This window comes from Passer montanus, unplaced genomic scaffold, assembly GCF_014805655.1.
Source record: "Passer montanus isolate IOZ18808 unplaced genomic scaffold, ASM1480565v1 scaffold45, whole genome shotgun sequence".
Lineage (NCBI taxonomy): Eukaryota > Metazoa > Chordata > Aves > Passeriformes > Passeridae > Passer > Passer montanus.
In genome coordinates this window covers 4,267,642-4,293,687 of record NW_024369373.1, presented here as the reverse complement: position 1 = coordinate 4,293,687, position 26,046 = coordinate 4,267,642, and the positions used below count along the sequence as shown (strand labels likewise).

The 26,046-nt window shown below is 48.4% G+C and overlaps 2 protein-coding genes across 9 annotated transcripts in view; both read right to left on the bottom strand.

Annotated features, from left to right (window-relative positions):
* Positions 1-14,843, bottom strand: part of NLRC5 (NLR family CARD domain containing 5) — a 34,192-nt gene extending 19,349 nt beyond the window's left edge. For 4 of the 8 annotated variants that reach the window (XM_039721457.1, XM_039721461.1, XM_039721458.1 and 1 more), the window contains exons 1-17: positions 14,754-14,843; positions 13,489-13,604; positions 12,283-12,638; positions 11,128-11,428; positions 9,733-9,795; positions 8,543-8,608; positions 6,369-8,118; positions 5,909-5,992; positions 5,488-5,571; positions 5,328-5,411; positions 3,787-3,876; positions 2,752-2,802; positions 2,419-2,496; positions 2,105-2,188; positions 1,685-1,768; positions 1,471-1,560; positions 814-879 (exon numbers count right to left, since the gene is read on the bottom strand). In XM_039721457.1, coding sequence (XP_039577391.1) covers positions 814-879; positions 1,471-1,560; positions 1,685-1,768; positions 2,105-2,188; positions 2,419-2,496; positions 2,752-2,802; positions 3,787-3,876; positions 5,328-5,411; positions 5,488-5,571; positions 5,909-5,992; positions 6,369-8,118; positions 8,543-8,608; positions 9,733-9,795; positions 11,128-11,428; positions 12,283-12,288 — 2,981 coding nt within the window. In that variant the 5' untranslated portion in view covers positions 12,289-12,638; positions 13,489-13,604; positions 14,754-14,843. The remainder of the gene's footprint in view (positions 1-813; positions 880-1,470; positions 1,561-1,684; positions 1,769-2,104; positions 2,189-2,418; positions 2,497-2,751; positions 2,803-3,786; positions 3,877-5,327; positions 5,412-5,487; positions 5,572-5,908; positions 5,993-6,368; positions 8,119-8,542; positions 8,609-9,732; positions 9,796-11,127; positions 11,429-12,282; positions 12,639-13,488; positions 13,605-14,753) is intronic. The other 4 variants (XM_039721460.1, XM_039721464.1, XM_039721465.1 and 1 more) reach the window with 3 other exon arrangements.
* A 2,056-nt stretch (positions 14,844-16,899) lies between these two features.
* LOC120508023 (cholesteryl ester transfer protein) lies at positions 16,900-25,799 on the bottom strand. The gene is made up of 16 exons (XM_039721282.1): positions 25,527-25,799; positions 24,456-24,570; positions 23,100-23,234; positions 22,347-22,417; positions 21,870-21,957; positions 21,695-21,764; positions 21,351-21,411; positions 20,687-20,778; positions 20,274-20,453; positions 19,841-19,891; positions 19,309-19,476; positions 17,883-17,950; positions 17,723-17,765; positions 17,567-17,636; positions 17,159-17,244; positions 16,900-17,064 (listed from the first exon to the last, which is right to left on the bottom strand). Exons 1-16 carry the CDS (start codon positions 25,669-25,671, stop codon positions 16,990-16,992), a joined length of 1,518 nt encoding a protein of 505 aa, XP_039577216.1. The 5' UTR covers positions 25,672-25,799; the 3' UTR covers positions 16,900-16,989.
* Positions 25,800-26,046: the final 247 nt, after the last annotated feature.

Here is a 26,046-nt window from a genome sequence, read left to right as displayed (position 1 = left end):
ATAATCAAATGGAACTGTCTATGACTAGCTAAACTAACGCTGTAACTAAAAGCTACAACTATAAACAGTGAAAGCATAACCAAATCTGACTATTCATAACTAAATGGAACATGCAAAACCTAAAATATCAGAGTTTGAAATGCCACCTGGTGCCTCAAAGGAGTCCACAGATTTCCTGTCTCGGGCTGTCCCTCTTTCAAGCACAACCACTGGGCTGTGCCTGTAAGAGTGCTGCTGTTTCTCTCTGGCTAAGAGCTGGAATGCAGGTATTCCATGGGAAATGCTATTCTACAGTGAGCCGAGTCCACAGAGAGCAAGGGTATAAATAATGAGCCTGAAATTCCAGGAGCAACAGGAAACCATTTCTTGGTCAAAACCTTCGGGTTGAGCTGTTTTAACCATAGTTTTAATTTTTAAATTAAACTCCAAACATCTTATGATTTAGGAGTACCATGATCAGGAATGTACAGTGTCCTGAACTGCAGGGATCTGTGAATCTTTTCAGAATTTGGTGTGGCATCACTTGGTTATTTTGCCCTCACTATTGTCAGATAGCACGGGTGTCATTAAACAGCCTGCTCTGCTGAGGATGCTGTGAGATGAAACCTGCTCTAGAGACATAAAACACTACAGAAGGCAGTGACAACTTTTCAAGCAGCTGAGAAAGCCAGGAGACAGTTCCACATTTAGATTTGGGGGTTGGGGTGGGAGGCAGGAACTGCTGTGAAGCAGAGTGTCACCCTTGGTACCTACACAGGATGCAAGAACTAAACAGGATGCTGAGATAACACCATTTGTGCACACACAGCCTACCTAGGAGGAAGGGAAGCAAACTCCCTGTCTTCTCTAAACCTCAGGACTGCAGTACCATGACAAAGGCTGGAAGAGAAGTAATCAATCAATGTAATCATTTGGTTATTTACAGGATTTCTTGTTTGGTTTTGTTCTGCAAAACTCTGGTGACGCCAATAATTTGTGCTTAAAGCACTCCCAAAGCAAGAAAAAATAATCTCCATCAGTTTTAAACACTGGTTGGATCAAATTATGCAGTATCTGATGATCCAGTTTCTCTGAATCACTAGACAAAGCACAGACAAAATTGCTGTACTTGAGTGTGTTCTCAAGTGAAATAGAGGAGAAAGAACTTCCAGTTCTGCTCCAGGAGGTGTCACCAGCTCTCACACTCTGCAGAGATCCTGTCAACAAAGCTTCCCAAGGCAGAGAGCAGGGAAGCATTTTAAAACTCCCCATGCAGGAAAGGGCAGCCAGTTTTGCAAGCACTCACATTGTGTGATGGCCCTGGTACAATCAGCTTCCAGCAGGGTGCCACCAAGGGCCAGTGCCAGTGGCCACCCTGGGACATGCTCTCCACCCACCACACGCCTGAGGTGACTCCACAAAAACCCCAGAATGTAAACCCCAGACCTGCACACTGGGATTAGCCCCAGGCATGGCTCAAGACCTACATACCTGACCTGCACCTCCATCACCTTCTGGCAGGTGTTTACTGACTTCAACAGGCTGCAAATGCCACTGACAGACAGGAGGTTTTGACTGAGACTAAGAAAGAAAAAGGCAATTAGCTGGTCCCTGGATCCCACAGGACTGTCCTGTGAAGCAGCTACCAGTGCTTGAAACCATTTCCCTTCAGAAGAGGGCAGGTTTTGTACAAGGCTACACTTACTTCAGCTGCTTTGAAATCGATAGGCAGGGGAGGCTTTCCAGCAGACAACTGCAGCCTTCATCTCCAAGCTTGTTGCCTGATAAACTGAAGCATTTTCCACTTAGTGGGGACTGATTGGAACAGTAAAAACAAATCCCTCAATACCTACTTGCTTTCCCTTTCCTACAATTGTTTTTTTGCCTGGATTGTCCTTCTGTCTCAGACCAATCTTCCCTGCTTATTTCTGCATGAATCAACTTCAGATAAAAAGTTTTAGCCCTTGGGCAACATGATTCATGTTTTAGACCCAAACCATCTTGCTTTAGAAAATCTATGATCTTTAAGGCCCTTTCCAACCCAAACCAGTCTGTGAGCCTAGGATGCCCTGCTCCCACACCACCTGCCCACAGCCACCCAACAGGAAGGAAAGGAGGCACTCACTCCACTTCAGAGAGACAGGGACAGCTCTGGAGAATGGCCACAATCATCTTGGCATGTTGGGAAAGCAGCCTGTGATCCTGCAAGCTGGGAACAGGAGGGCTTGGTGAGCAGTGAGGGGATGGGGGTGCCCTGGCTGGGCTGGATAGGATTTCTATTGTCATTTTTGTTTACTGATTCAGGTTTATTTTAAACTTTCCACATGTGGAAATATCCTCTGTCCTTAAGGACAAACACATCTGCTTCTCTGGCCCTTCTGTGGTACCTGTCATCTGCAAATCACAGGCACCAGCAGGACTCCATATGTCCACTCTTACCATAAATTCACATGTCTAGTTGGAATTATGTGTTCTTTATTCTCTTCTTTTTTCTCTTCCAACTTCAAATCCGGAGATCTGCAAACAAGAAAAATATTTGGCTTTTAATAGGTTTGCAATAGCACCAAGGCACCTCAAGCTTGCCCAGCCTCTAAGGAGCTGCTTTTGTGGAGCTGTGTGTGCAAACCCAGCTATTTTTGGTTACATTTCCCACTGCTCAGGCAGATGCAAGGGCAGAGGGCACCAGCTGTGCTCTCACTGTGGTTTATGGTGACCACAATGGCTTCAATCAGTGCAACTGAACACGGCGTAACCACAAGAGCAGTGTCTCACCTGTGAGCTGTCCCAGACGTGCCAGAAAAATAAATAACCATGGTGTCCCCCCTGAAAAAGAGATCCAGGTCAGTTTTAGGGAAGAGCTGGAAGGATGCCATTTGTTTAACAGAGTTTGGTAAGGACCCAAGCTGTTGCCTGGATGCTGAGGAGGGCTTTGACATCTGCCCCAGCAGCTCACTGGCACAGCCAGGCAGCAGCCACGTGCTCAGAGGGCACAGGACACATGAGACAGTCATACACTGAAAAAGATTGGCCCAGGATTTTTTTTTTTGCAAGACCAGAAGAGTTTGTTGGAAAGAGATTCAGTAGAAACTCCCTTCCAGCAAGAAAAATAAGAAAAATGCAATTTGGTTTACACCAGGGATTACTTTGGCCTGTTAAACTTAGAACATATGACACACTGAAAAAAATTGGCCCAGGATTTTTTTTTTTTTTTTTTTTTGCAAGACCAGAAGAGTTTGTTGGAAAGAGATTCAGTAGAAACTCCCTTCCAGCAAGAAAAATAAGAAAAATGCAATTTGGTTTACACCAGGGATTACTTTGGCCTGTTAAACTTAGAACATATGACAACCACAAGAGCCAGGATGATTTAAAAGATCTACCTTTTGTCATCTTGGAGACATGAAAACCCCAAAGTCTGTAACTTACAGGAATGCAGAGCTAGAGCTAAATTCACACATTTTCACTAAACTCAGCTGACTGGTAGCAAATTTATGCTAGTTAGTAAAGAATTTCCTTTCTGATATATTGCAGAGCTTAGAATCAAGTTTAAATTCTGTTATACAACAAGAATTTCACACCCTGCAAACAGTTTTATAGACCAAGGATAAAAAGACCTATTAAAAATACAAAGAGGAAGTACATGGTATGATGAATTCACATTTTGTTTCCAATAGAAAACAAAAAAGGAGTCAAACTGATTTTTGTTCACTTTAACTAGCCATCAATTAAGCTGGAAAACAGTGTCCATTTAAATCCAGCATCTAAAGAGACAGCCTGCTTGCTTTTGTAAGAGCTCCCATGTATTGATACCTGGCACACAGCTCAGTAACATTTTGACACACGATGCCTTCCTTTGCCAAACTGAGAACAGCATTCAAGGAAAGATGGTTGTTGCTCAGGCTGTGAAGATGAGGAACAAGAGAATCTCAGCTGCTGGACCCCACAGCATGTTCTTTCGTTACAGAAATGTCCTCTGCTCTGTTCCCCAAATATCCTGAAGCACACAATCTTTTAATAAGGGTATTTCTCAAAAACTTCTGAAATTATTGAACTCAATAAAAGCATCACCAGATCACAGTTCTTTCTCTGCAAGCTGTAGCTCCCATTAATTTAGAATCAGAGATCTCTCTTCCGTGTGCAGCAGAATGATCATTAACCAGTTTTGGGTTAGTTAGTGGAGGTAGTTCATGGTTACACCACTGACCCACAGTGCAGTTCAACTCTCACTACAACAAATCCAATTTAATTGTGGCTTATTAGAGCAGGGAAGCCTGAACACAATCCTCCAGCCTCTGAGGATTTATTCTTTAATTGCACATTCGTTCTGTTTCATTACTTGTTGGGCCTCATTAGATATCAAACACAAGATCTTGCTTCTACAAATCCTCTGCTTGTTCTCAGGGCCACGGGGCACCTCCTGAGAGCCACCCCTGAGAGCAGCACTGTGTGTAACAGAGATGGCTGAGGGAGTGGGGGTTACAAATTACACTGTTTTCCTGCCTTTTCTGTTCCCTGGGGGCAGGCTGGCATTCCCCACAAGATTTTTTCCAGTGTGCCCAGGAAAGCAAGAGCAGCAGGTACCTTCCTCCTTTCCTCCCTCCTTCTGCTGTGCTTTTAAACACTTCTGGCCACACTGCAAAGCCAGTGGTTAATTCCTGGATGGGATCCAGCAATGGCTGCAGGTATTTTGGGTTCACCTGCTTGCACCTGAGGGTGTGGAAACCTTCAAAGGCAGAGTCTCTCCTTTTCAGCTGGGGTGGGCAGGCAGTGCCCTGTCTCCATGGCTTTGGAGCTATCCCTGTCCCATCACACAAACTAAACTCAGCCTCCAGCACTCACAGCAGCTCTGCTGCTGCTTCAGCTGCCCCTGGCAGCTCTTCAAAGGCTTTAAATCCCTTCAGCCAGGCTGGTGCTCTCCTCCTAGAAAGCTGCAGATCCATGCTGGGAGTTTTGCTAGCAGTCTGTCCCTCCCAGCCAGCTCTGATGGCCACAGGAGCATTGGAAGGAGCAGCACAGGAGAAGAGGGCTGTGGAAAGCTGGGAATACTCTGATGGAGCCATCCTCCCTAAATCAGAGGTGAGATACCTCAGCCTGAACCTCACCAAGGGGAAGAGAAGAGGAAAAGTCAAGCTAGGCTGAGCTGAGCACATGCACTGTAATTCCTGGAGAGGTGTCAGAGGTGCCAGGACTCCCTTGGGATGATTTTAGAAGAACTAGATAAGAACTGTGAGGCTGAGCCTACCTCAAACTGAGCCCAGCACAGTTAAATGTCTGTGCCTCAGCTTGGTGCCCCACATCTCTGTGCTATGCTTGGCTTCACAATAGCCAAGGTTTAAGCCATTTTTACTCACTCTACTTTCTTCAGCTTCTCCATTTTGGAAAACAGGTCCATCACCCTCTTCCCGTCTGGATCCCGGATCCGATTGCCCTGCAAGCTGCACAGGAGTCACCCTCATTAGTAACCCAGGGAAGGAATGCTTGATTTGATGGCCATTGCCACAGCACACTCACTTTATTTCCTCAAGCTGGAGGCACTGTGCTGCAGCCTGGACCAAGCCAGTCATCCCCTCAGCCGTGATGCTCCCGCCTGTCAGCCTGGAAAGAGAAAGGATCACTCAAACCAAGCAAAGGGAGGACTGCAGCCTGTGGCAAGCCTGTCTCAGAGCCTTGCCTGCACCATGTGCTCAGCACACAGCCACAGAGGCAGCAGCCTGGCTCTGCCACCTGCAACCAACTTCACTTTTTCCAGCAGGGCAGCACAGCCCTGCTCTCGATGCCAGCAGAAAACAAGAGCCACACGAGCCTGTGCTGCTCTGTGTAGCACTGTTACCCCAAATCCTGCACAGCTCAGAGCAGCCTGGCTGAGCCAAAGTCACTGAGTAGAGAACAGACAGGAAGGGAGAAGGCACTGGTGCTACAAGCAAAGACTTACTCTAGTTTCTTCAGGCTCCCCATTCCTTGTAAGCCCTTTGAAAGAGCAGCAGCAAAGTCATCACCACATCTCCTGCTACGAAAGCTAAAATGTGAAGCAAAGTGGGATAAGACAAACACACCAAAAGCTGATAATTCTCATTTGCTTGCAGGATTTCACCCTTCCTTCATATTGAAAAGAAATGCCTATCATCTTCCCTCTTATCTAGTGCATTAATTACCCTGTTGTTCACCTTAATCAAAATGGAAAAACAAACAAAAATATAGGCAGAATGGATTTATCACCTTATTATCCCTCAATCACTCAAACTCATTATTTCATACATTTCTGCAGTACTGAGTTATGCTGTTCAGACCAAATTTTCTCACATCATCTCTCTCTCTGTTCTAGAACAAACTTGAGGTTTGACCTCCCAGTCCCTTCTCCCCACCCAGCAGCTCACAGCACTCACTGTGTTTACCTCAAGTGTTCCACGTTTTTACAGCCAGCCAGAACCTCCAAACAGTCAGTGTCCACAAGACATCCTGCAAAGTCCAAACAAATCAAATCCTGGCTTGAGTTTATGACAAAAACCAAAGCCGACATGTCCAGCGTTGTCAGTCTGAAGTTTTTAAACTCATACTTGAAATTCAGCAGGCTCCCAATGTGCTGGGCTACTTCAAGGTTTTGGGTTTCAAAGGTGCAGTGGCAGAGCTCGAGGACCTTAGGCCCTGACAGATGAGTGGCTGCCAGTTTCTTGAGAGACTGCAGGATCACATCCTGCTTTTCCTGCACCCAAGCTTCATCTTGCTCTGCCAGCAGCATGAGGAATGTCCTACACTCTCTCGATGACAAGCCTGAGAGAAATATGTGAAAACTCTCCATAAACTCAGTCTTTGTCTCATTCTTTAAAGTCCACTTTGACTTCAAGAAGAACTTCTTCTTCAGGTAGTTCTTGTCCACCCTCCTACTCACCATGAGACACAGTGCTGCAAAAAACTCCTGCAAGCTCAAGTGCACAAAGGCATAGCCAGCCTCTGGGCAAGTGCCACTCGTCTTCACCTCAAAGACAGTCAGCAATCCATGCAAGGAAGCAAATTCCTTCACGTCCTCTGGAATGTCATGGACATAAAATACAAGTTTCTTCTCTTCCAGGCTTTTCAGTGCAAGATCAAACAGACCCAAGATGGCCTTTTTGTTACAGTTCACCTGAGTCTCCTCATCACCTGCACAGTCTCCTTGCTGCTTGTTCAGGAAGATGAGAAACATTTTGATATAGAACTGTGTCATAGTCTGAGGAAGCTCCACACTCATCTGGTGTTTGAGGAGCAAATACTCCAAGCAGATGCACACAATGTTACACAGAGCAGGGATGAGGCACATGCTGAGGAGTTTGGTGTTGTTCTTCACGTGAGCAATAGCCCGTTCTCTGAATGAATGCTGACAAAAATAGTGGCTAACATATTCCTCAACCCTCTCGTGGTCAAATCCCCAAATTTCTGCCAACACACCTACTGTACACAGTAAGAAGTCGGGCAGCCTCTTGGGTCGGCTGGTGACCAACACTGTGCAACCAGGCAGGAGGTTCCCATGACAGAGCTCTGCAAAGAGCTGGGAAATGGACAGAGGGGAGGTAAGAGCTGGGCTTCTCTTGGAGGAGGACGACACGTCCATGTTAGCTGCAAACTCATCCAGGCCATCAAAGATGATCAGTGTCTGCTGGGCATTCTCCAGGAGGCCCTGGAACACCGCATCAGGGCTGTCCTCTGGCTGAAGGAACATGTCAAACAAAAGCTCCTTCAGGGTCAATTTCCTTTTCAACAAATTCAGCTGCCGAAACTCAAACAAGAAAATGTAGAGAAACTGAGGTAGGACACCTTCTGCCCATTTCTGACAAATCCTGTGCATTAGCCTGGTCTTGCCTGTACCTGGTTTACCAAACAGAAAGATCACCTTTGTCGTGTGCGACGGGGCCTCGCTGCAGAGCAGATCTGACACTTTCACAGCCGTGTCTGCACATTCTTCTGCCTCAGGAGCACCTGCCACCTCCTCTCGGGGTTTCTCTGCTCTCTCTTTGAAGCGAGGGGCTTTGCTCTGATGAATGACAACGTTGACAAAGGTTTGGTTGAAAGGCAGTGGCTGTGTTTGCTCCTGTGCTTCCGCTGCTCTCCTGCTTCCGTATCTCTGGCGGATGGAGCTGACCAGGAGATGCCGGTACCTCACACATGCATCTGACAGAGAAGACAACAGAGGTATGAGGGTCAAAAAGTTAGTTCTGAGTCATGACAGATCCAAAATACTACCCCTTATAGGCAGAGAAACAATGGCCCTGATCAGAGGTTGTGCGTAGAAATGACAAATTTTGAACTCCTGAAAATAACCTATAACTCTTCCTAATTTTTCACAGGGGCCAAAGAAGAACAACACTCAGGAAAAAGGTGAGACAGCTTTACAAGAAAACTAAATCTTACTATCTCTAAGATGAGAATTAGGTATCTGTGCATTATGCATATTTTCCCCTGTTCACTAGCTCCCTCTTCACCCATGCTGGCCTCTTAAATCTGGAAGATGATTTTCTGGGTGTTTCTGCAGAGGTGTTAAATAGGTCCTTTCCCCAGAGGGAAGCCCAGCACAGCTACTGGAATGTCCACATACCCAGTCGTCGCTGTTTGGCATCTTTGTCACTCCCAGAGCTGCTGGAACGGCGAGAGCGAGCAGAGCCTGAAAATTGGAAGGTCAGAACCACGTCAAAAGAATATTTTGAATGGCAGCATGTTGAAGATGGGCAAGACTCTCCAGCAAAGCATTTGGGGAGCTGCAGAGTAAAAATAAAACTATTTGTAAACTCAGAATTGCTTCTTCTGAGATGGGCCACAAGCACCTCACTGGTGAATTTTTTGCAGGCTGGATGATGCACCTGCCTTGCTTTGAACAGAGGAACTGCTTTGATATCCTGGGGAACGTGGCAGGGATATCTGTTTCTGGGGGATGCAGGGCCCACAGATTCCTAGGGCTCTTTATGATGATTAATTTCCTGGTTTTTTATGGTGGACTGTCAGATGGAAAGGATGGGCAGAGCTGAGAGAGGCACATATCTTTCTTAACTGGTCTTAGCAACTTTCTGCACTCTTTTCAAATTTCCATTCCACCAGCAAGTGGTGAGATGGACTCACTAGGACACACAGCAGCTGGCAGCAGTCTGAATGCAGAACAAAGCTCACTTTTTTCTTATTATTTTCAACATCTTAAACCTGCACATGGCACACAAGACAGTCAGGTGACATCTGCAGTGCTGTGACTCAGAAGTCTCTGAGCATAAAGCAGAGGCAAAAGTGTCTCTTCATGACCTGCACCAGCTGGGAAAGTCTCAGTTCCAAATGCACCCCTGAAGAAAACCCTACTATCTGTTCTCTTAAGCTCCTATTCTGACAGCTCTGGAGTGGTTTCTGCTTCATCAACACCTGAATAGTTTTTTCTGCTCTTCCTTTAAAAGCCCAACCAACTTCTTCCACCTCCCAATGAGCTGACCACAGTATCAGTGCAAAAAGCCTTGGTTTTGTAGAGCAGGTGGGAGATCCCTGCAGAGGAACTAAAATGAGTGAGTTCCTTAGCAGGGGCCAGCAAGGCTTTTCTGAAATTCAGGGAGAGAAAACAAAAACAGGGGAGGTTCACATGCAAAGCACCAAGAACAGAACAATGAAATGTCAAGTTGCAGTGGCCTCTCCACACCTTGCCAGGGCTGAGGGTCAATACCTGGGACATTTGGACATTTGGAGCCCTGCCCAGGCTATGAGCAGGGAAGAAAAACTCCAAGAGCAGAGTGCCCTGGTCTGTGCCAGCCTTACCTTTTGGCACTGATGACTGGGCTCTCGTGTCTGTGCCTGATTCTTCTGTCTGGCTGAAGTTACCTAAAGGAGTTGGATGTGAAATTAATTATGGTTAATGTGAGCATTCTGCTCTTGGAATTTGGAGTGCAGCTGGCCAGAGACAAAGGACAAGTATCTTGCAACACAGACAGTGGCACCAACCAAGGCTCAGTATAAAGGATGCAAACATCCGAGTTCAAGAGTCTCCATCTGGTCTTTTCCTTCCAGATTACTCAACAGTTAGCTTCACTTTCAAGGCAGGAGAAAAACAACTTTACCCTCAGAGTATGGGCAGCCCTGGCTGATCTAAAACCACACTGTGGCCCAAAAGGGAAGCCCACTTTCCCTGCAAAGAAGGGTTTTCTGTGAATAAACCACTGGCTGGGCCAGCAGCTCACTCAAGGGCCTTTTCTGACTCACTGCATAGCTCAAAGCTGCCACAAAACCCCCTCAGCATAACCAGCAGCAGTTCACCCTCAGAAGGATTAGTGATGCTCAGCTGTTACTACAAAAGCTAAGCCACTGCAAGCCACCTCCAAAACCTTAAGAGACATCTTCTTTTATGATATGTCACAGTATCAAAAGGCTGAAAACTGTTTCAGCTTCAGTCCTGAGGGAAATCCCCCACCAATCCACATTGCCTGATGGTTGTCTGGTCTTTGCCCCGTTTCATCTCAGCCAAAATAACTGCTGCTGCTGCTGCTGCACTTGGTCACAAAGGTTGCATGCACCCAACTGATGCAACTAGTAAGAGTTACCACAAGCAGAATGTGAAAGTACCGTTGAGAAGGACTCATCCTGTAAGACTTCCTGCAGAAGAGAAGAATTAATCACCAGGTAAAGCAACCCACTAAAGGAGAGGCACAGCTTATCTGGTTCCCCAGGCCCTCCCAAGGCAGAGGGTGTGCACACTCTGTGTAGTTTGCAAGATAACACACACTAACGGATTGTGCTCATTTTCTCTAAAGCCACTGCCTCTGCTAATGAGAAATATGGAGAAGTGGTTTTGTGTGGTAATTCTGAGACTTCTGTGTTCCTTGCCTTTCTGGATCAGAAATTTTTTATTTTTTTTTAAATAACAAAATTCCACAGAACAGAGACTGGAGTATTTCTTCCTTCAAATAAATCCATCCAAAAAATGCACCTTCAGCTCTATTGGAGGTGGGGGTGTACAATTTTTGTTGTTTTAATCTGTTAATGTCAGGGGGCTTTTACCTCAAATGACATTTCTAAGCCAGAAATTGTGCTTCCAAGAAAAACAAGGCCATGCAAGTGAGATCACTGGGGGTCCCACTGCCTAGACTGGGTGATGGCAATGGCTGGCCAAGGTGGTGGCTGCGTTTGGTCAGGGGAAACTGGCCTGACCTCTCTTACCTTCTCCAGCAGAGCTCATGAGCAGGACCTCCAGATCCAGGGGCAGGTCATACTCCATGCAGACAGACTGTGCAAAGTGCTTCCAGGCAGCAGGACCAGCCTCCTCCAGCAGGTCGAGGAGCACTGAGATTTTTTCCCTGGGGTGGGCGATGCCCGCCAGGCTGCTGAGGGCAGCCTCGGGGACGAGGCGCTGGGCAGTGCAGAGCAGCCACTCAGGGCAGTGGGAGAGGAACTCCACGAGCTGGGGACGGGCTCTTGCTACAGCTGCTGGCAGGTCTAGGTCATCGTGCTGAAATGGGGGCTGGAGGGATGCAGAAAAGGGCAGCAGTGAGCAAGAGGTGTTCATCCACTCAGCCCTGCACGGCTTGATCTGCTTTTCTACCCCTTGGCCTAAGCCAGAATTTCTTACCTTTACCCCTGAGTTTAGAGTAGAGGTGTGAGCCCAGTCATGAGGGTGCAAGGATGGCAGTCCTTGTCTGCCATCACAGGGCCTGACAGCAGGACTGTGAAGGACAGGGACAACCTCTCTGGCACCAGCCAGGGAGAAGCTGTTGAATTCTATATTGCTGCAGTGGTCATCTGCCAAATATAACATCCCAGGCATCTTTCACAACTACCAGGACCTCTGGGGAGGTCAGGGATGTTTTTATATTGTTCAAGAGTGCTTACACAGAGGCAAGGTTTTCTGCTTCTCGTAACACCCTACCAACAAATAGGTTGGGGATGCACAAGGAGCTGGGAGGGAACACAGCCAGGGCAGATGACTTCACCTGGCCATGTGGCATCAGGCTCAGAACATAAAACTGGGGTAAGAAGGAGGAAGGCAGGGAGTTAGAGTGATGATGTTTGTCTCCCAGACCACCATTACAGGTGATAGAGCCCTGTTTTCCTGGACATGGCAGAACACCTGCTTGCCCACGAGAAGCTGTGAATGAATTCCTTGTTTTTCTTTCCTGGTGTGTGCAGCTTTTGCTTTACTTGTTCAGCTGTGTCTCAGTTCACAAGTTCGTGCAGGACCCTCCTGCACAAAGGGCTCAGGCAACTGTTGCTGCTCATTTTGTGGGGATGAACAACCCACAACCCATTTCTGCTTTGGTGGCAACGCCACCTCCATTCCCTCTTCCTTCCCACAAAGCCACACACAAGATGTCCTACCTGCATTGTTGCGTAATCAGTCTCCTTACAGTGGTCAAGTGCAAAGGTGGCTTCTGCTCCATATTTTGACAGAGAACTGATCTGCTAGAGGCAGTCTCAGAACGCAGACACACCCCAGCAGGTGGGACATGCCTCACTTGGTACAGATGACTGAGGATAGCACCAACAGAGCTTGATGTAGACATGCCAGGCCATGGCAATCACATGGGTCACAAATCTAGGAGCTCGGCCTTTGATCCAAGGGTCAGCTGTGATGCTTTTTGTCTCTTCTCACTCAAACCAGCAGCGACCACAAAGTTTTGACATTCGAGGATCCATTCCTGGCCTCCTGAAAATGCAGGACTGAGCCTTGTGCCCTAGGATGCAAGTGAAGACAGCTTTAGAGGAACACTTTGTGGGAACCACAGCTTTCCTGGTGTCACTGCCTGATTTGACTGGGCTATGCCACTCTGCTGCTGTCAGCCCCTCTGGGGAAGCTGATGCAGAAGCAGCAGTATCTTGCTCAAGTCAGGAGTCAGTCACACCAGGAAAACTGAAAAGCTGATCCTCTGAGACTGCACAGCTCTCACAAAAGAGTTTCAAGTGTAGGGGGCTGAAAAACCCCCCAGTGCCAGCTCCCCACCTCTCAGCAGAAAGGGAGAAGGGAAATTTCAGCCTGCTCTGCAGCTGGCAGTATTTGGTGTCCAGCCACCCCTCCCACAGGAAAAGGGAAGAGGAAAGCAATCACCATCCAATCAACAAAAACAGACTTAATAAAGCCATTCTAAATGCATACATAAACGAATAAAATCAGCCCTTAATGCCAATGAAGACTGAAAGCCATTCAGGCAAAGAGTAGGCTCATACACGTCAATGAAAGGCTCATATTCAAGATGAAAACAACACTGAAAAGTTGGATGAAAGCTCAGCCACACTGCACAGCTCCTGTTCTACTGCTCTGCTCAAGAATGATTGGCAGTTACCGTAAGTAAAATACCTCTGATCCCAAAAGGAAGCACAAAATCCTTCCAAGAAAAGCCAGGAAACTTTTGAGCCTCGATCTTTACCCTTCAAATGCAAAACCATCTTTAACACACTTTGCAGAACTTAGCCTCCTCAACTTGGCATTTGCACTGCTCCCAGCCACAAAAAAATTAAACTGAAATGTGAAACTCCCTGTTGCAAATCTACCAACTTCTTGCCTGTCTGAGGGCACAAGGCACTTACCAGAAGCCCAGAAACAGAGCACCAGCACCACAACCAGTGTGGGGGTCACCAAACAACAGAGCTGGAGGACAATATCCACCGCCTTGATTTCCCCACGTGCTAACTCACCAGTGGACCTAACGAACAAAAGACGGAGCAAAATGAAAGTAAAACCACCCGGGGATTTCCCAACTGAAATGTATCTGCAGTAAAACCAGAGAAATGAGCAAAAATATCCAGTCGGAGCAGAGGAAGGGTAACATCCAAGCCTAAAATTTATAGCTAGGTGATAATTTAGGTAAAGCATTTGAGGAGGAGTCCAAGGAAATAGTACCCGGGGCAAGCAACAATAGTCGCTGGAGTTAGCAGTTAGTGGAGTAAAATCTGACTTGGTTTTGGTTAAGGCACTTGCAATAGGAATATTTCTATTCGTATGCATAAATCCAACTATTCCGGTACACGGGGGAATATTTAATTACCTCTTCCATTATATGTAAGAGGAAAAAACAAGTTGCTTTTCCTTTGGAGTAAGGACAAGGTTTAAGTGATAATGTAGCAGATGTGAATGATTAAATTAAAGATCCCAAGTCTAGATAGAGCTGTGTGTGCAGAGATCTCAAGATGTAATCGGATGGGCTGCAACAAACAATCAAATATTATTAATATTTCTCTGAAGGCTGGGGAAGCTGCATTGGAAAACCAGACGGAGCATGTGGCCGAGTCACAGGGAAGGCAAGATGGCACACTGTGCTGTGCCATAATTCACTTATCAGAGAAAATAAATACCCAGATCCAGCAGCCCCGTGTCTCCGGACAGAAACACGGACTCTGGCTGTCCTGAGCATGGTGCAGCGATGGGGGCAGCTCTGGAGAACCAGGGCTGGATGGAGGTGGTGACGGTGACACCCGCCATGCTCTGCCACCGCCTCTGCCCACCTTGTGCCTGGGAGCACAAGCCACCCGTTCGGCTGAAGGTCGCACTCCAAGACCTGGAAAGTGTTTTCCAGCCTTCACGATCCCATTCTCCATCCCGGCTTTTCGCATAAGACATGCACAGCTCAGTGCTGGGGAGCCAGGTCGCACTCCAAGACCTGGGAGGTGTTTTCCAGCCTTCACGACCCCATTCTCCATCCCGGCTTTTCGCATAAGACATGCACAGCTCAGTGCTGGGGAGCAAAGAGCCCCAGACCTGCAGCCCCAAACCCTCCTGGGGCTCCCAGCGCGACGCCTCGCCCGTCCCTCCCCGGGATGCCCGGCGCGATGTCCCCACTCCCCGGAGCGCTCACCTGGCCCCGCTGCGTCCCCGCGGCCAGCCCGGGACAGCGGCAGCTCTGCCGGGACAGCGGCTCCCGGGACAGCGGCGGCTCTCCCGGGACAGCGGCTCTGCCGAAAGCGAAAGCGGCGCTGGCGGAGCGGCTCTGCCGGGAAAGCACGTGGGGCTGCGGGGCCGGGATGGATGGGGAGGGGCACGGCGGCCCCCGGATGGCGGAGAGGCAGCTCGGCATCCCCAGGGGAGGCAGCGAGGATTCACTGCTCCCGCCTGGAGTCTTTAGTTTGGAGAAGACCTCTGACATCAGCGAGTTCAGTAACTGAGCGCTGCTGTGCTCATCACTAGCCCGGGTACCCAGGTGCCGCACCCGCTCGCCTTTTGAGCAGCGCCAGGGATGGGGATTTCACCTCTACCCTCCTTCTGGTGAAGGCATTTCCCCTAATATCCAACCTAAATCTCTCCTATTGTGTTGTAACTTTGCTCTTGTTCTGTCACTTGCTGCGTGGGATAAAAGACAGACACAGCCCCCAGCTGTCTCCACTCTCCTTTCAGGGATTGTAGCGTCCCAAGATCCTTCCTGAGCCTCTTTTTCTCCAGGTTGTATCCTCCCAGTTCCATCAGCTGCTCCTCATCAAACTTCTGCTCCAGGTCCTCCCCCAGCTCCCCTGCCCTCCTTTGTTCCCATGGAAGGGCAGCCTGGTGCAGTCCCACTGAGCAGCCCCCTGTGGGGCAGGCACCCCCATGGCAGAAAAAGGTGCTTTTCTCCTGCCATTTCCTTTTTATTAATGCTCACCACTGCTGTGGGATGTCATTTAAGGGCTGTGGCTTGATGGAAGCCAGGTCCCCACGGTCCTCCACAGACACTGCCATGCAGGGAGTGAAAATGTCCCCTGAGCACTGGTGGCTTTAGAGCAGGAAGGAAAATGGACAGTCCAGTACCTTGGTACTGAAATAGCTGGCAGGGGCAGTGATGAAGGGTGAGAAGGGAGGTAGAAAACTGCCCGCCACCGCAGGGCTTCCTCCAGGGCACAGCCAGTCACAGCACAGCATGACACCCTTGGTGCCCCGCGGCTCCTGCTGGCTCAGGGACACAGCTGGGTCACACTTCCCTGGCTGCCGCTGAGGCCCCCAGCCTCCTCCCCACCGCCTGGGCACCACCCAAGGGATGAGAGCCCAGCAGGCACCCAGAACAAGGAAGGGCCTCTGGTGGTGAGGGTGAGAGAGAAGCAGGTCAGAGGGACCTGGCTTTATCCATGGTAATGCAGAGGGAGCAACCACCATGCCCAAGGAGCTCAGGACATGGAGCCCCTCCTGCTACCAGCCTCTTTCTGGACAAAGTTTAATGCTTTTATACTGCTCTGTGGGGGAAAAAAACATAATCTCTACCTTTGTTAATGTGATCACCTTTACAGGTGTTGGATTTATCACCCAAGATCTCCTCCAAGTGAGAAGACTTTAAAAAAAAAAGCATGAACTGGTACAGGAAAATAACTGAGCCACTTGAGATAAATTATTGCACAGTAATAGGAAGGAAAAGGAACTTAATGCTAAACTAGACACTTAAACTTTCTGTTATAATCTCTTTCATTTCCTTATAATTTTGAATGCTTTTTTTCTTCTTTGCTGTCACTGTCTCAACAACATGGCCATTATCAGTTTGGAGCTCTCCACTGAACCATCAGGGTCTGTAAAGAAATTACCCTGGGCACAAGATCTCTGTTATTGTACTGCACTGCAAATTCTCATTCCATTCACTTTTTTCAGTCACATCCAGGTCTTTTAGCATTACTGGTTCTAAGCTTACTTGGAGTTTGGTAATATCATTTGACTTGCTGGATTCTGTCAAAATCAGTAGGCTCTTGGTGGAAGTAAAACCCAGGAGGAGAATGAAAGGTGCTGTATTTCCAAAATGTAAAACAACAGAGATGTCAAAAGGGGGCAAAACCCATTTCTGCTGCTTCCTGAGAGTGTTAACCCAAAGTCTGTGCACTTCAAGAGCCCAGCCCTGACTCCTAAGAGCACAAGCCTTTAAAGATCCTGCAGAAATAGTGTGGATTGAGGTGCAGACTTCAACATCTTTGCAGAAGAAAGGCTCCATGGAAGCACAGTTGCACAGAGCCCAGAGCCTTTCTCAGGAAAAGGAAATAAAATTCAAGCAAAACTGATTTAAAGCAACTCATCTTTTATTTGGTCCAGACACAATTTTTCTGGTTGTACACAAGCTCCTGTGCTCCTCTGTGAAGGGATGAGCTCTACAAACTTTTCTCAAGAAAATTAAGGAGCAAATGACTCGGGAAGCCAAAGTCAAGCTGTACAATTACATATCCCTAAAAAGTGGGGAGAGAACAGAAAATATTATTTTAGTTCTTGCCACAGTCCCAAAAGGGCTTCGAGAGCTGGGTGGTTCTGAGCTCTTCTTACCTTTCTGGTAATGATCTCAGGATTTATGATATCAAAGAGATCAAGCCTTTTGCTGTTCATCAGTGAGGTCAGAGCTGATCCAATACCTGTGGAATCAGCAAACCCATCCAGTTACAGGGATGTCCATCCTGCCTTGCTGCCTGTTGCCAAAAGCTAATTGTGCCTCAAGCCTGACAGAAAACTCACTTTTCCTTTCTCCCAGCCATTTGCAGAGGGTTCCTGATTCCCCAAGTGTATCCAGCAGAAATTTCAAATACAGATTTCAACAGAATTTCAACCACAAATATGGTTCCCCCCACTTCTCAGTTATCAGTGTTATTGATGTATTTTTTTCAGTGTTCAGGTTCAGGAGATCTGGTGTTAGACAATTTATGGAGCAGGTTGGCACTTCCCCAAATGAAAACTCACTTGAAGTTACTTCTGGAATGCCAGCAACCAAGATCATATTCTGCAGGAAGCTTTGTATGGATGGGTCCTCCTGAAAACCAGAAAATTCATACAAAATGCTTTAAAAGACATTGTTTAGCCTCAAATGGCTTAGAGAATTCTTTTTTTAGGACTTACCTCACTTGGATCAGCTGTGCATTTAAACACTTTAATCTCTACACTGAAGGGAAGGGGAAAAAGAGGGAAGAAAAGTCACTAAGAGCTGCAGAGATCCTCTTTTTTGCTGCTTTTAAACATGGGCCAAAAGAGGCAACTCTCACGAGAGCACAGTACCAACCTGGAGTCCACAGGCTGCAGAAGGAGTTTCTTTTCTGCATAGGTAGCTTGGATGGTGGTTGTGATTTCCTGCAGAGAGAAGAACAGCAGGGTTCAGAGCCTTATTGCAAGGAGCTGCACTTGGATATTTTGGGTTGTTTTCTAGGAGCCAGAGTTCAACATCCTTTTGGCTTTACCTCCAGGTATTGCTAGAGAATGCCAGCACTTTCCTTCTCCCCTTGCATGCAATAAACTCCCCCATCATGCCCACAGCCTCAGCCTCTGGACTTTTGCTATTTTGTAAATCCTGCACAAGGAGGGAAATGGCTTTGTAGGGTGTTCTTTCCCAGTGCCATCCATCTCAACATCTGCCTGGATGTAGAGAGAACAGCCTCAGGGCAGCCAGGGCTGCCACAGGCAGCCAATCCAATGTAAACCAAATTTAAAAAAGAAAGCAATCTCTGTATTCTGGCCACTTAGGCTCATTGTCCTGCTGTTGTCTGCATGCAAACATTCATTTGAGAGGAACATTTTGTGATGCAGTTGCAGATCACAACCAGACTTTCAGCAGTCCAGGAGCAGAGCTCATCCCAGGAGCCATAATTTTAGGGATCACCTCTAGTCCAGTGCTTCTGCAATCCTTGCAAGGCATTTCAAGATACCATTTGGGGCATGAGAAACAGCCATGCATATTTCCTCTAACACCCTGCTCACATGGGATACTTGCTGAGGGAATTATTCTCAGCTGTGATTTAACCTTTAAAATTGAGGGTGCCCAACCCTCAGGCAAGGATTTGGGTTGGTTTTGTGTGTCTCAGCCCACAGCTACAAGGCATGACAAACACACTGCTTTCCTGTGATGTTGACCATGACAGGGAAGCTGCTGGCATTTCTTTTTTCTGCTTCCTTAGATTCACTATAAAGCAGTTTGAGGATTACAGTGTAATCAGGACCCTTCTTACAGGCCCACATAGAAAAAAGGTTATATTTTGAGCTTCACATTCTTCAGAGCTTCATATCCATTTCTGATCCAGCTATACTCCTAGTGGGGACCTGGGCTAGAATTTGGGTACAAGGAGAGTTCAAAATAAATACATTTCCATGGTGCCTTTCTCCTAAAATATCTCAATGACTCTACCCTGTGTCAGATGAATGTTCATGGGGGCTCCTCAGAGCTTTCTGCTGCTTTGACCACACTGAAAGTGGGCTGGCCTAGCTGAGGGGCCATTGAGCCAGCATGGTCACTACCATCATTTCCAGCCTCAGAGGTCTAAGGAACACATGGGAGTGTTAAAAGAAACTGATTTGCCTTCTCCACCTCCCGTGGGTTAGCCACCCACCCTTCCCAAAGGGCTCCCTGCCATTGCTGTCCTGCACACCAGGGATGCTCCTGGCTTGGGACAGAGCCTGTCCCAAGGTGTTCACAGTCAGGAGGTGCCAGAACTGACCTTCTCCATGTACAGGGCCACCAGGGGCTCTTCTCCTGCCAGGAGGATGCTGACCTCCACTGCTACCAAGGACCTCACCACTGTCCCTTCAGGCTGGAAGGAGATCTGGGGCTGGGTGAGACTCCACACCTTGGCCACAGAGTCATTGTAGGAGGTGCCCTGAAAAATCTGGTCGAGTAAGGAGCACAAGATGAGTCAGGCTTTTTCCATACCAATCTCATGCCAACTCATCACACAGCTGCATTCCTTTTGCAGTCCCCAGTTCCTCCTCCTGTTCACCCAAGCCAAGTAACTCAGCCAGGTGTTAGCTAATAACTGTGTTAACTAATAACAAATAACTGTGCCAACATGGAAGATGGAGAAATCCTCCTTGCAAAGCACAATTGTTTCTCCATCAGCCCCTCTTTTCCTCCCTCTGGCCCACCCAAGATTCACATTGCCAAGGGAAGGACTCAAGCTGTTACAATGGAACAGAATCCATTTGAAATTTCCTCATTTGACATGCAATGCTCTGAATAGGACAAAAAGTTACCCTCTGCACTGCCTTCCTCTGCGCTTCTGTGTCCTCCATCTCAAACAGCTCCTTCAAAACAAACCAGAAAGAGATTGTCAAAAAACAAAAGGTTATGGTTGCTCCTGGTGCAGGCTGGACAGGCCACAGCACTGAGGTGGGGCCTGTGCATGGTGAGCTCCCCCAGCTCCCACCCTTTTTTCCAAACCCCAGAAAATCACATCCCTCCACAATTCAGCAGACAAGTTTCCTATCAGCTGCTGTTACCCCTCCAAGGAATAACTCTGCCCTCTTGATAAGAAGACACCAACTCCAGGAGCACACGAAGAGACTGACTGCAGGTTTCCATCTTCTCCAGAAACCAGCTCTCACCAAAACACGGTACTTGGTGAATTTCTCACTTTCTCCCCAAAATATGATGTACGGGGTAAGGAGGGCCCCCTCTGGGACTGACCTGCAGTTTCTCCCCTCCGAGGGTGAGCAGCAGCTGCCCATCCAGGAAGGCTGCAGCAGCCAGGGAGCCCAGGCTGTGCTCGGACAGCCAGAAGTAGAGCATTCGGGACTCGGTCAGCAGCGAGGGCGAGAAAACCGAGTCACTGAGCGTGCTGGAGCTGTTCTTGTACAGGACAACGCCCTGGAAAGGAAAACAAGCGTGCTGGCCACGGCAAGCAGCAGGGAGGCAGGAGAAGAAGCCAACGGCTGCATTTCCATGGCAAGGCAAAGGCCTGGCTGGGCACGGCCGGCAGCAGGTTGGCATCAGCCCCGCTGCAGTGCCACAGCCCCACAGAAGCTGCCCCTCCAAGCCCCCCAGAGCACACCCCGGCCAGAAAACCTGCTCAGGTGTCTGAGCAGCCTGGCCTACTCTACCTTGTGGTGGGACTCGATGTATGTTGCTTTTATGACAGGATCTGACGCGAGGGAGATGTCAACAGCGATGTCCTTGTCCCGGACAAAATTGGCTGCAGGGGGAAAACACAAAAAGCTCCCACCAGAAACAGGGCCCTGAGCACAGCTTGTGACAGGCGCTTTTAGGGTGCAGGTGGTGACAGGGATGTTATGAAAGAGCACAGGGATGGCACAAGGGTTCCCACTCCTTTGGATGCACTGATCCTGCTGCAGCCCCCGACTCTTTTTCTCCCCTGGGAAATTGGGATAATTATGCTCAGTTTTTCATTCCACTCCTTTTCCCTGATATTTGGGAGTGGGGAAATCTCCAGATGGTGTACAGCCTCATACGTAATACTGCAGTACATGCTCCTGTTCTAGTTAACATTGGTCCTGCAGCATCCTGCACAGCGGATCAGTACACACCGAACAGAAATTCCTTATTAATTGAAATGTCTTTGAATCTGTGTAATCATTCTAAAAGATCAACCTGATGCAGAAAAATCCAAGCATAACATTAGTAAGGTTTATTTTGCTGCTGTCTGAGGGCTTGGGATCCCATACATTTTTGATGGATGTGGCTACCACTCAAACATTAAAATCTGTACATAAAAAAAAAGAAAGAAGAAAACCCAAGAATATTTACCTGCTAAATCAATTATAAAATTTGTCAGCGTCTGAGCAACAGCATTTATTTCCTTGCACACCTACAGGAGGAGGAAAAGAGGGGAGGGAAATTAGGGGAAGGGGCAGGATTTTGCACTGTAGAGCAGAGCTGAGCCTCATTGAGGTCTAGGGGCTGTTGGTCAGAGTCCCTAGCAGCCTCAGGGTCAGCAACAGCTCTCACTTTGTCCAAGCTGCTTTTTTATTGCGGATTCAACTTATTTGTCTTATTTTTCATGAGCACTAACATGTCACTGCTGCTGTCTTGTGGGCAAGAAAAGAGTTTGGCATACACAGAGCTTTCCTCAGTCCCCAGGCTGATCTTACCTCCCTCTTGAGGACAAGCTTCAGCGTGAAGGAGATGAAATCTGTGAAGAGCTGCTTCAGCCAGCCAGGTCTGTGTGAGACAGGGAGCACACTGAGCTCTGCACTTTTGGGTGGGTGGCATCTGGGGGCCAGCAGGGGGACAATAAATCTCAGTGTTTCAAGGGGTCAGACTTACTGCTTGTCTCCTTGGAGGTGAAGTGTGAGTTTGTGGAAAGTCAGGTAGCAGTCTGAAGCATCAGGAGCCACTTGGTCCTTTTGGCACACTGCATGGGATGGAAGGAAAAAGAAAAAAAAAAAAACCAAAAACTGATTTGTTACTGAGAGGAGAAACTGAGAGGAGAAGGAAGAGGGCTGCAGGCCTGGAGCAGGACATCACTGCAGAGGGCCAGCCAGGGCTCCCCACATCTCCCAGGGGATGCTTCCAAAAGATTCCAGACCCTGCCAAGCTGGGGCAGGTGGGGCTACTTTGCTGGTCTACCAGGCACCCTTCTTCATGTGGATACCTGCCAGCTGCCCTAGCTCCTGCCAGCAGAGACTCAGCTGTCCCCTAACATGACCCAGCAGAACCTGGAGGGTACGTGCAACCCACAAACCAGAGTGGGGAGGGAATTTAGTCACATTGCAAAGTGTCTGGGTATTGCAGCATACTTACTCAGATTGATGTTTAGCTGGAGATCAATGGAAGACTCAATTTCAAAATCAACTGAATGAAAAAGCTGCAAGCTGTAATGGCAGAAGGGGGACATTCAGGAGCCTGAGCCAGGAGCAGCTTCTCCCTGACAGGTTTTATAACACCTCTCACACCTGGCCTTGCATTGCCATGGGCCAACCCCCAGCCCACCCCAGCCCATCGCAGATAGTGGGCTTTAAACCATTGCAAACTGCTGCCTTTGTGACACTTTGGAGCATTAACCCCCCCCTTTTTATCCACTCAGAATTTCCAGAGCAACAAAGTGGAGAGGCTGAGTCAACTGCTGTGCTTTGGCCATTTGGGCTTTAAACCATTGCAAACTACTGCCTTTGTGACACTTTGGAGCCTTAACCCCCCCTTTTTATCCACTCAGAATTTCCAGAGCAACAAAGTGGAGAGGCTGAGTCAACTGCTGTGCTTTGGCCATCTGGTCCTGTCATGCAAGGTGGGGACAGAAAGGCAGAAAGCAAGATGGGCTTAGAAACACTGCTGGGGTAGAAAATCCTGTCTCGCTGCAGGGATGCTCAGCAGCTACAAGTGTACTCAGTATGGCTGGCAGGGGTGCTCAGCTGAGCTGCAGTAGTGGTGCTCAGCAGCTGCAGTAGAGCTCAGCAGGGCTGCAGGGATGCTCAGCAGCTGCAGGGGTGCTCAGCTGAGCTGCAGGGGTGCTCAGCATGGCTGGCAGTGGTGCTCACAGCTGCAGCCCCTACTCACAACCAGGCCCCGGCGTAGCCGTAGCTCAGGGTCCCTTTGAACAGGGCTGTCACGTTTCTGATGGAGATGTGGATGGCACTGTCCTCCTTGAGCTCCACCTCGCTCCTCTCGATGGACAGGTCATTGACCTGGATGCTGGGAACAACAGAAACAAGAGTTTGTCCCCAGCCCAGAGCTGGAGTTTGTCCCCAGCCCAGAGCTGTTTATTCCTGGGCAATGGGGTCTCTGAGGGACCCGTGCCAGTGCAAATCCCACAAAATCAGATTTGCAAATCCCAGGGCCAGGCACAAGGACAGCGACAGTGATGCTTGTGCCTCAGCCTTGGTGCACTGTGCAATGTTTGGATACAAGGTTTTGGAATTATTTAAACAGGAAACATGGAACAATGCTGTCACCAGGATATTTTACGAAAAATCCTTTGCTAGGATTTTTCCCTCCTGAGGAGCTGAGGGCCTCAGGAAAGAAATGCAAACAATAACTATCTGCTGCTGTGGAATGCAACAGGTGCAGCTGTGATTGTTGTTTCTAATTAATAATTTCATGTTGGTTGTTTCTAATTAACAGCCAATCACAGATGCAGCTGCATTGGACTCTGAGACTCACAAGTCTCTGTTATGCATTCTATTCTTGTTCTTTCTAGCTTTCTGATGAATCCTTTTCTCTCTATTATTTTCGTATCGTTTTAAGGTAGTATTTTAATATTATATATATATATTATAATATAATAAACCAGCGTTCTGAAAACAAGGAGTTCAGATTCTCATCTCTCCACTCGCCCCGGGAGCACCCCACAAAGCAGTCACAACACAATGCAACCCTGTTTTGTTGCAGTGACACGGAGTTCAGATTCTCATCTCTCCACTCTCCCCACAAAGCAGTCACAACACAATGCAACCCTGTTTTGTTGCAGTGCCCTGTGCAGCTGTGGTCAGGGCAGGAAGTCTGCTCTCCTGCTCTGTGAGTACCCCACTGGATTTGTGGTCCCCAAATAAAAGCGAGTGACACAGCGACAGCCAGCCTGGTTTGTCACAAAGCACAGCCCAGTGACATCCTGCTGACAGGGGCTTGGGCACCATCTGTCATGGGTGGCCACAGGTGCCCCAGCCCACAGGGCCATTACTCCCCATCCCCACTGTCAGACATGAGCTCTACACGCTGCCTTCCCACTCAGCTGGGAAAATCAATAATCCCAAATAACACATTAGCAGCCTAAACCTTAACCTGCAAATTGTCTGCGAGGCTTAGATCCCGAACCGTGTCTGCCCCAGCCCAGACCTTTGCTTTCACAGGAACTGCTGGCTCGGAGCTGCCTCCAAGGCCAGTTTCTGGTCCCCTCTGTCAGCCACAGGCACTCACTCGCTCAGCCCGTAGGCCACCCGGCCGAGCAGCCGCATGGACCTTTCCCCGGTGATGTTTGGGAATTTGGTGTTCCTGAAGGCTGCTTGGATGACCTGGGCCGTTTCCCGGTTCACTGTCGGTGGGAGAAAAGGGCAGAGATGTCAAACTGCAATTTGTCCTGGCTGCAAAGCCACCTTGCACTCTGGATTAAAGCACTACAGAAGGCTTTTATCTGAGGCTTGTGTGCTGGATCCATGAAGCACTAGAGGTAGTTTCAGAGTAAATTTTAAAAAAAATTTAAAATCCCTAACTGTCACAGCTGATGGCAGCAAGGGACAACAGCGAGTTGTCCCAGCCACCAGTGGGAGCTGTCCCAGGGAGTCGTGGCCAGCTTTCACACACCTCAGGAGCAGATTTTGGAAAGGGCAAGGCTGTGCTCATCCTTACACCACACAAGCTGTTGACTTTACCCCAGTGCTTTGCTTTGTTTCTGCTTACTTGTATTGCAGTCAGCTCCAAGGTCTACAAAGAAAAAATTCTGAAAAAGGTTCTGAGTCAATTTTCCTGATTTTACGCAGCCCATTCCAGCCTCAGCCTCGGGCAGATGCCTTTACAGGACTTTTTCCTTCCAGAAATGCCCTCTGTTACTTCAGCCCAGTGTGAATACATCTTTCTTTACATGTACCACTGTCACATGAGACAGGACAGAGCTGTTCCCACCCTCCACAGAAGAATTAAGTTCTTCCCCCACCTGCAAAGCTCCCAAATCCTTGGAAATAAGCCCACAGCAAGCAAGAACCTGTTCCCCCCCTTCTGCACACCAACCCCAAGAGATGAGATTGCAATGAGGAGAGCAATCAAGCACACATTTGTTCAAGCTCTTTCATCATGCCAAGCCCCAGCAGGAACAGCGCTAAATCCTTGGCCTGAGAACAATGTTCAAGCTCCTTTGCCTGCTCCTGCTTTAGCCTGTGCTCCAGGCAGGTGCTTACACAAGAGACAGAGAAGCAAGAAACCCCCTCCCTTGGCTGATCTGCCCCTGATTTGTGGCAGAGCTGGGGCAAAGCCAGCCCCAGGAGCAGCACTTACACAGCAATGCCGCGGGCTTGGTCATCCTGCAGACGATCCCCGTGCCTCTGTAGGGAAAGGGCCCAAACTCGCAGGCTGCTGCTGCGTGGACAAGCCCCAGCAAGAGGCTGAAGGTGCCCAGCATCATCCTGCCAGCCCAGCACATCCTCAGCCAGAGCAGAGAGAGCTGGTGAGACCAAGTGATTCTTGACGGAGGCAGAGGCTGCTTTCATACCCCCAGCAGGACATGACCTGCTTCCTCCACTTATCAAAACTCATCACACATTTCCTAATCTTCCTATAGTTTCCTTAACACCAGTCATGTTGCACGCTGCCTTCCTCCCTCAGCAGGAGTTTGGGCTGCAGGGCTTGGTGCTCCTGCCAAGACTGCTTTAACTCAGGACAGACACGCCAGGGTGGGTGGAAAAAGCTGGAGGGGGATGGAGAGTGGGGGAGGATAAAGTCAAGGGAGCAGCCTCACATGCTGCCTCAAGCCACTTCATCATTTTTTCTTCATGCAGAAATATTCCTTATTTGGTGT